The sequence below is a fragment of the Sabethes cyaneus genome, chromosome 2, assembly GCF_943734655.1.
Source record: "Sabethes cyaneus chromosome 2, idSabCyanKW18_F2, whole genome shotgun sequence".
NCBI classification, from domain to species: Eukaryota; Metazoa; Arthropoda; class Insecta; order Diptera; family Culicidae; genus Sabethes; species Sabethes cyaneus.
In genome coordinates, this window is record NC_071354.1 from 80,066,397 (window position 1) to 80,076,175 (window position 9,779).

Sequence of the window (9,779 nt, forward strand, 5' to 3'; positions counted from 1 at the left end):
TCAGGTCGATTAGCACTCAGTTTTAATCGGAGTGCTGTCAAAGCGTTCATAAATTAACCGAGATTGAATCTCGGTTAAACTGACAGCATTCAGTTTGAAGCGCAGGTTAAAACTGTCTAGCATTACGGTTTACCGCCCAGGTAACCAATAAGCATTTCCAATGCAATTTAAATGCAAGCCAATAAGCATTTAAGTTGCTTTAACTGCTACTTAAATGCTATTTTGGCAAAATATGCGGCTACTTTACTGCTAGCCTTCTTATAGTGCTGACAATGCTTATTTGCAGCTAGTTACTGACAAGAAGAATTTAAATAGAATTGTGGAAGCCAATTTACAACAGTTATGCAGTCAAAAAGCTGATAAACAGCAACCTGCAGTATAAAACGTCAGGGATGTTAATAAACGATTGATTTACTGCTTATACTAGTGCTCATTGGTTAACTGGGCGGTCGATCTGTCAAACTGCCCGTATCGTTCATAAATTTCGGGTTCGAGTTAGCACGAACCCAGGTTAATTTATGAATTCGCTATTAGTTTGCCACTTAGTGCTCGAGGTGTGCTCTATTGAAGGATTACTCGTAGATTACATAAAAACCTTTTACACACTTTTTGTCAATTATCTGGTAGTATGTTTTCTGTGCCGTACACTTATAAAATTTTAAACCTAACAATTATAGGACCTGAACACATACTTTTCATGTTACATAAAACATTATATTTATTTGCTTAAATATAAATGTCAAAAGAATTTTCTTATTTATTATAAGGCAGCCCATAAAAGGTATCCAGCTTTTTACGCGCTATAATGGCGGACGCTATAAATTGTGTTCGTAATATTTGAACAATTTTTTTGACAACTCTGCATCCATCAAAACTGGACACTCTTCTCATGTACGGCAGTGTTGCTCTTTCTTTCGTTTACGCAAAAAAAGGAGAGCAATAGTTTTGTTTACATTTCGCACATTTTTGCTCTCCTTCTTTGACGTAAACGAAAGAAAGAGCACGGTAGTGTTGCATGAGAGAAGTGCCAGATTTGATGTATGCAGAGTTGTCAGAAAGATTGTTCGCATATTACGAACACAATTTATAGCGGCCATCATTATAGCGCGTAAAAAGCTGGATATGACTTAGAAATTATATTTATGTGTGAACTGCTATAATAATTATGTTTCATACACCCCATCGACATCTCTATATCGAGCTGCAGTGAGCGTCAGCGACAACATGTCCTGGGCTCAAAATTTGACAGCGGGCCCAAATCAAGCTGCTAGCAGTCGAGTGAAACGAAGTGATGAAATGCTATCTCATTTTCGCACACACGAGATGTTGGCGGCGAAAACATAGTTGCTTGCCGATGGGGTGGTTTCATATCTATCCAGCTTTTTACGCGCTATAATGGTGGCCGCTATAAATTGTGTTCGTAATATGCGAACAATCTTTTTGACAACTCTGCATACATCAAATCTGTCACTCTTCTCTTGCAACACTACCGTGCTTTTTCTTTCGTTTACGCCAAAGAAGGAGAGCAAAAATGTGCGAAATGTAAACAAAATTATTGCTCTCCTTCTTTTGCGTAAACAAAAGAAAGAGCAACACTGCGGTACATGAGAAGAGTGCCCAGTTTTGATGTATGCAGAGTTGTCAAAAAGATTGTTCGCATATTACGTAGAGTGACTATATACAGAGTGGCGACAAGTCATCCCAAATGTATGCAATGCGGCTTTTCCAAGGTTTTTCTTTCTCTTTCCTGCATACGCGTTGGATAGGTCGTCTGCTCGATTGGAATGACACTGACAGATAATTATCATTCCAATTTTGACATTGTCGCCACTCTGTATGTAGTCACTCTAATTACGAACACAATTTATTTCGTCCGCCATTATAGCGCGTAAAAAGCTGGATAGTCGAAAATTATGTGCTCTTGTACATACTTTTAATGGGGCCATAAATGTTATTCATGGCGATACAAATGATATTTATGTACCTCACACATAAATGTTATTTGTCAGATCAAATTGCAAAAATTTACGTAGTTTCACACATAAAGCGTATACGGAAATTTGCGTAGGGCTTTAATAGGTCCTGATCACCCCATCGACATCTCTATATCGAGCTGCAGCGACAGCATGTCCTGGGCTCAAAATTTGACAGCGGGCCCAAATCAAGCTGCTGGCAGTCGAGTGAAACGAAGTGATGAAAAAATGCTATTTCATTTTCGCTCACGTTGAGATGTTGGCAGCAAAAGCATGGATGCCAGTCGATGGGGTGGTCCCATCTCCACGACATCGCTATCTTGGGTATTGGGAGCTTTGCCCAAAGTTAAACACGGTCTAAAGGAAACACCGCGCTAGAACTGTAGCCAGAATGAGGTAAATAAACTTATTGTTCACATAACTGTGTCGTCAAAAGTAACTAAAACTTTATAATTTCTGTGTAATTTCTTCTAATAATATCAATATCGACCCGGCAACCATGAAAGAGCATTTCATTTTTGAGTGACGCGGTGGATAACTTTCAATGAAACTCACAATATCTTGGTCTACAGAGTTTGACAGTACCCCCATTAAGTTGGACCCCTCAGTATTGTACCCCAAACAACAATGGCCGTCGCATTGATTTTCTATGAAATGATTTCCCGCCCAGTATTTTTAACGTTTCAGAATCAGTCACAGAAAGATGGTGACATGCCGGGAGGTCGGACTGCACCGGCTGCACAGTTGAAAGGGTTGAAATTAGTCATAGCATGAAAAACACCGATTGCACCCTTCATGAATTACATCGAATAGTTCACGCAAGCAGTGTGAGCTGTCAACGAGCCGCTGGCAGAAAGGTCCATATGAAAGTGTATCAACATCGCGTCTCATAAAATTTTACTATCTTTAGTGTTTAATTATTTTTCTCGAAACGTGTGGTTTTTAGAAAGAAACAAAATATATTAGCAGATCAGTAAATTTGTCCGTAAGATTTAGCCTAAAAATTTATAATTCCGAAGTGCTTTGCCTCACGCAATGAAAACTGTCGTAACAGTTCGGTAAAAAGTTTTGCTCCTGGCGCGACGTTTTGACATCTTGCGTGAATGTGCAATAGACAGCGATTGATTGCTCTCTTGGGTTGAGGTTAAGAAGCAGCGCGGAGCATTCATCCGCATTTTGTTGTGCGTAGAAAATCTGCTGTCAAATAGTTGAAGAAGAGCCTCTAGTCTCTGTGGACAATATATATCGCTACGCCATCGACGTTGGTTACCTTCGCAACAAGAGGAAGGAGATTCACTGGCCAAGTTCCAGTCACAAGTGGAAAAAGGTTACAGTTTGTAGGAAGTTCTTTAAATTAGGGAACAATGGCATCCCCACCGGACCAGGTGGAAATATTGCGTGGTCGCGATCTGGCCCGTATATTTCAACTTTGGGAGGAACGGCATAGCATTCCTGGCTACGATCCGGAACCAATCGTCACGAGGTAAGAGTTTAAAATTAAATATAAATTAGAAGAAAATACGAAAATTAGACAACAGACTGGAAGCTGTAGGTTCGAGCTCTCATTTCTGCATGCTTAATTAGGTTTGTGAACATAAGAAAGGTTACCATTTCTTTATATACCAGCTGGGGGTTAATTCCAGATATAATGGCGAGCCGTATCGGCGTTAATAGAACTAGATTGAGGTGAAATGGAGGTGCAGTGATGATTTTGATCTGCCAGAGGAGCTCAGAGTCCAGCATCGTCTGTAATATAAAAAGAATATGTAAAACTTCCACGACTCACGTTTTTTTACTGTTATCATTTCTACTTATGTTTCATTTCTTATATAAGCATCTTTTGCACTACAATCACTTCGAATTTGTTCTCCTTATTACGAAAAAATGAAATAAATTCGCATTATTCATAGTAACGTATACATGCTTTTTGTAGGTTGGCCGAAATTTTCGAGGAAGAAACCGAAGTTTACATGCGAAAAGATCCGGATCCTTTCGATGAGCGTCATCCTTCTCGGACGGATCCGAACAGTGAACTGGGTCGTATGTTGAAAACGCTGTTCCGCAAAGATCACTTCATGACCCGGCTGGTGAACGATTACCTACGGGATAATTTCTTTACTCGGCAAAATATTCAACAGGGTTCGCAGTCACTGAACATAGCAGCCTGTCGCTTGATATTGGTGATCATGCCGGGACTGGAAACGTCCGCCGTATTCCAAGCGGAGTTTGACCACTTAATTACGAGGCTATATAGCTGGGCAGAGTCGAGTCCGGAGCCATTACAAAGCTACGCTACAGGTCTTCTGGGAGCAGCGATGGAAGTGCAAGAAATCGCCGTCAGTTTTCGAGAGCAGAACATTCGGCTGTTACCGATAATGCTGAGGAGGTTGCATGTGTTACAGCTAGCGCATAGAAATCGGGATCGATTATCGGAAGCAGGGGAAGGCACAAGTAGTACTGCTTTCCAGAGAATGTTTCAGGGAGAAGCCGGAGTCATAAATGCAAAATCTACGACTGGCGATTCCATGGTGGTGGATGATGGCCTCGTATCTCGTCCTTTTGCCCATCTAGGAGCATCAGAGATGGATGGTGAGTTAGTAGCAGCTAACGGGCCAACCCCACTATCAAACCTGAACACTTTATTTCAAAATGAAAACAGTCAGAACACACAAGATAATGGACAGAGCAGATCAGCTCATAGAAATATGATTCCGATTTATCCGGCAACAATTGCGACCAGCCAAATGTTGATCTTGCGGTACTTGACACCAATGGGAGAATATCAGGAATTTCTTCCGCACGTTTTTGAGCACAATGCCATGAGTTTGATTTTCCGTTATATCGAGAATTTGGATGCAAAGGATACTTGTTTGGCTTTTGAAGCGCTCAAGTATCTGGCTTCATTGTTATGTCATAAAAAGTTCTCGCTGGAATTCATCGCCAACGGTGGACTCGAGCGTCTGCTGAAGGTTCCCCGACCAAGTCTTGCTGCTACGGGGGTGTCCATTGCTTTTTACTATCTGGCTTACTGCGAGGATGCAATGGAACGAATTTGTCTGATGCCACAGAAAATTATTACTGAACTAGTATCCTACGCCTTGTGGCTGTTAGGATGCTCTCACGATTCCGGCCGATGTCACGCCACCATGTTTTTCGGTCTCAGTTGTCAGTTCAAAACAATGATGGACGAATTCGACAAACAGGACGGTCTTCGGAAGCTGTATAATGTGATCGCTGTTCTGCCGATTCTTCTGCCGGCGGATGACTACAACTTAAATGACGACGAAGAATGTGCAGCTCGACAGGTCGTTCGTCATGTGTGCGTTGCTTTGAAAAAATACTTCGAAAATCATCTTTACTACAAGTACAGCCAGGTGACTCGACAGCAGTGTCTGACTGGGACGTTAGCACATCCGGTTTTTAAGTCGGTTAAAAATTCCCCAGAAGTGATTAGCGATCAAATTAAAACCCTCCAGGAGTTGCTCCCAATGAAAGCTCCCTGGACACCGGTTGATGAGTTTTTAACATTGGGTGGTGTAAACCTTCTGCTGCGGATTATCGCGTTGGCTTACGAGTGGAATTACAGTGGACGGTGAGTTTACTGCTTTTGACTTGCAATGTGGCTATTTCTATATCTACCCATCGGGTATTTTAATAAAGTTTTAGTTCTTGCAGTGCAGAGACGGTGCGTGCAGCGTTAGATGTCCTAAATGTGTGCTGCGTGATACCACGTGTACACGCGGTGTTCTGCGAACGGATTGAGTTTCCGGATGAAGGATCGGCTGCTGGAATAAACATTGTCTTAGGAGCGGCCGAAGGTGAAATTGTGGCCGATGCCGAAGTTCAAAAATCGGCCCTGGCCGTGCTGGTGAATACGGTGTGCGCCCCTATTCATCGGCCTAGTGGATCGTTGGCTAGATTCGGTTCTGCCAAGAAAAGAATGCCAAACAAAAATTCGGAAGAACTTTTGCAGAAAGTTTGGGAAAGCGTGCGTTCCAACAATGGAATTATTGTTTTGCTGTCCCTCATGTGTGTAAAAACGCCGATTACCGATGCGGATTGCATACGGGGTATGGCATGTCGAGCACTTGCCGGTCTGGCGCGGTCAGAGACAGTACAGCAAATCATCGGAAAACTTCCACTTTTTGTCAACGGGCAGCTGCAAAGTAAGTTGAAGAATGCTTTGTTCCACGATTATTTCAAATAAATTATCTGTTCAATTTGCAGGTTTGATGCGCGATCCTATTCTGCAGGAAAAACGAGCGGAACACGTCCAATTCCAGAAGTACGCTTTGGAACTTATGGAACGAGTATCTGGTAAAGCCAAAACATTCAACAATCAGCTTGACACATCGCTGGCGGATATTCACAAAGCAAATGTGGTGGCGCAGACAAAAATTCAATTTAATGAACAGCAACTTTATCAATTAATCTACCAACACCTTGCGGCACGAGGCTTAACGGAAACCGCCGCTTCGCTGGTGAAAGAAGCTAACATTACAATTCCCTCGACACTGCAGCAACAGCACCCGCAGGTGTCTACTATTGGCCGAAATTTACATCACTCGCCATTCACTTTCCGTTCGCCCAATACGAGTGTGATACAACGCGCGCGGATTCGTAGCAAAACAGCGGATTCTGTTTTCAACCACTCTGCCGCCCAGGCAAATTTACAAGCTGCGCTAGCAGCAGCCAGTTCCGACGGAAATTGTTTAAAGGATGCTAACGGCAGTGGAGACACATATCAGCTTCGTCCAGCGGATACGTCGGGTAGTGCTGGCACTGCGACGGTGACGACCGCAGCCTTAGAATCGCTCGTCACTGAGCCATTTACTCCGATCAAGCTAATTAAAAAGACAAACCCGACTTGCGTCAGTGCCGGAGGGCCCGTCGGAGGTAGCTCTTCGCACGGTACCAGCAACAGTTTAAACACTCCCTTTTCCTCCTCATCTAGCAACAGTCAGCAGCGGTCACTGCAGAAGCAAATATCGGCTACCGTCGATACCGCGTCGTTTCTCGTGCCCGCTTCGACGTCTTCCAAAACAACTGCGCAGGATCCCGTTGGCTGCAGCACGGTGACACTAGATACTATTATTACCGAGTATCTCACCAATCAACATGCGCTGTGCAAGCATCCGATGTCCACCTGTCCGCAGTTTGATCTGTTCGTTCCACACAAGTGCCCGGATCCTCGGCCGAATCGAGCCTCTGGAATGAGCATGAACTTCGCGGCTCGGTTTTTCAAACGACATGCTGGTTTTTCGTCACGACGGTTCGATCGCCGGTTGGTTCACTCGAACTTTTCCGCGTCACGAGTGTTGCGACCGCAAGATTCGGACTTCTTCTTTACGTGCTGTGATTTTACGGTAAGTACTAATTCCCAAGCTTAGTTTGCAAAGGATTCTACGAAATAATCTAAATGTTCCTCTTAACTGTTTTTCAGCCATGCGCTACGAAGCTTATCACCGGTTCGCACAGCGGAGAAGTGAAGATTTTCAACCTGAGCGATAGCAACGAGGAATTCAGCTACTCGTGCCACGAGTCATACCTGAATTCGATCAAATGCAGCAAGGATGGCCGTCTGCTGTTGACCTCCTGCGCCTGGCGATCACCGATGTCCGTACTGTGGAATATTGAAAACAATCGCTTCTCGCACAAATTGCAATGGGACGAGGAAGAGTATTTGGAGTTCCCGAACATAATGCAGGATAAAGTTCTTGCGACGACGGGAGAGGTAAGCAGTGGACTCTGCCCACATATCTGCTTTTGAGTACTAATTTCCGTTTTCGCAGGTGGCCACAATTTACGATATTAACACGGGACAGAAGATCTTATCACTGGTGCCGAACATCTACAATCAGTACTCGAAAAACCGGGCCACATTCTGTCCAACGGACGAACTTATTTTGTCGGACGGTGTTTTGTGGGACGTTTCGTCCGGCAAGGAAATCCACAAATTCGACAAGCTGAACCAAACGATATCGGGAGTGTTCCATCCGAACGGGCTGGAAATCGTTTCCAATACCGAGGTGTGGGACCTGCGAACATTCCACCTTTTGCGAACGGTTCCAGCGTTGGACCAGTGCTACGTGAAATTCTCTCCGCAGAATGTGATATACGGTATCTGTCCTGAACTGGAATCGGAACCGAATTCCGATAACGTGTTCTTCGAATCCAGCTTCAAGGTACTGGATGGGTATGATTATTCGAGCATTTCGACGGTAGATGTTAAGCGGAACATTTACGATTTGGCAATCAATCTGTACGGTAGCCAGATCGCGATTGTTGAGAACCAGGGTGGGTACAATTCGGTACAGGAGTCGGTGGTGCGAATCTACAGCGTGGGCCGCAAAAAGAACACCGAAGACGATGCCGAAGAGGAGGAAGAGGAAATGGAAAACTCCGAGGATAATTCGATGTCGGAGACGGAGTCGGTCGGTGAGTAGCTTTTTCATCATCGTCCATGAGTGAATGAGATTTGACGGAACGCATGGGTGAAGTTTGTCATAAAATTGTTAGATTTGTTGGTCCCATATTTTTCCAAATTTAAAATCTGTACTGTCCAGTAGTTTGAATCAGTAAACCCTACCTAGGTATGTTTCGGTTTGTAGCCGTTTGTGTGATGGTAGTTGGTTGAAACCGTTTGAACGGCTCGCTTTTCTTTATCGGTGCACAAAATTCCCCCTCATTCTGCCCATTCCAGTATTTCACGGCGCTCGCGGAGAAAACGGTGGTCAGCGTCGTCGGCGGAGACGGGGAATGCGTATCAATGTACTCGATGATGAAGATGATATTTTCCAACCAGGTTCTTCCTCGTCCAGTGAGGACGACGACGATGACGACGATAATGAAGACGACGATGACGGTGCCGGGGATGGCGGCGATGACGAAAACGATGATGCCGAAGACGACGATGGTGGCAACAACAACGATGACGAAGCGGATGAGGAAGACGCCTCTTCCTGGACTACGACCTCCGATCTGGAAGACTTCTTATTGTTATAAAGGGGTGTAGATAGGCAGTGACAGTACCGGAGACGAAATCGATTGAAAGGTGGGTCATGAAGCGCACCATCCTCTAGCAGCCAACGGAATGTGAGTCCTACTAAGAAGTCCTACTAAGATTTGGTACTGCATTTTTCTGTTTAACCTTTGTATGTCATCATTGAAGCCGGGGCAGCAGACTTGGATTCTTTCCAGTGGCTGAAAGGAAAAGTGTCGAACCAGGAAATGAAAGCGTATGCTTTAACAAAATTGCACATATTTGTATTTACTATTGCCAAAAATTATCTTCGATAGCCAAGCTAAATGAAAGGCAGATATAGAAATTGTTACAAAATTTCAATTGTTTAGGTATAAAAAGCAGCGATTACTTTCTATTTTGCTATTTTGTTTTGCCACAGCTGTACCGCTCGTTTGTTTTATTGAATTGTTTGTTTCATATCTCTTATCAAATTGTCGATATAATTTTCTACCGTCTTTTTTCGAGCGACACCAGAGAGGTAATGTCCATACAATTTAAATGTGTGTTGAAAGAAGGTTCTTGTACATTTACAATAATTTTTAACTGAGAAATGAAACAATTGATATTTGAATAAGTGTGCCGTTTTCGTATGTCCGAAATGCTCCAATATATTTTGACCCTTTTCTGATCGAATCATTTGAAGTAGTTTAAAGACAATTTTTCGAATAAATTAAACCATAGCAAATTTACTGTTATATCGGAGGTAATAGGTAAGTAGTCAATCATGGTAACGAAGTCATCCGAGTCAAACAAATTCATCGAGCTCAAAAAAGCCACAGCCA

General features: G+C 43.4%; 1 protein-coding gene across 4 annotated transcripts; it reads left to right on the forward strand.

Annotated features, from left to right (window-relative positions):
• The first annotated feature begins 2,873 nt into the window (after nucleotides 1-2,873).
• Nucleotides 2,874-9,548, forward strand: LOC128738798 (protein mahjong). 4 transcript variants are annotated; one of them, XM_053834189.1, is made up of 7 exons: nucleotides 2,874-3,456; nucleotides 3,907-5,565; nucleotides 5,634-6,139; nucleotides 6,201-7,339; nucleotides 7,417-7,707; nucleotides 7,766-8,411; nucleotides 8,677-9,548. In XM_053834189.1, the coding sequence occupies exons 1-7, from the start codon at nucleotides 3,338-3,340 to the stop codon at nucleotides 8,976-8,978; spliced, it is 4,662 nt and encodes a 1,553-aa protein (XP_053690164.1). In that variant the 5' UTR covers nucleotides 2,874-3,337; the 3' UTR covers nucleotides 8,979-9,548. The 4 variants fall into 4 exon arrangements, with proteins under 4 accessions (XP_053690164.1, XP_053690167.1, XP_053690165.1 ...); XM_053834192.1 differs by having other exon boundaries at nucleotides 8,779-9,548; XM_053834190.1 differs by having other exon boundaries at nucleotides 5,640-6,139.
• The last annotated feature ends 231 nt before the right edge of the window (nucleotides 9,549-9,779 follow it).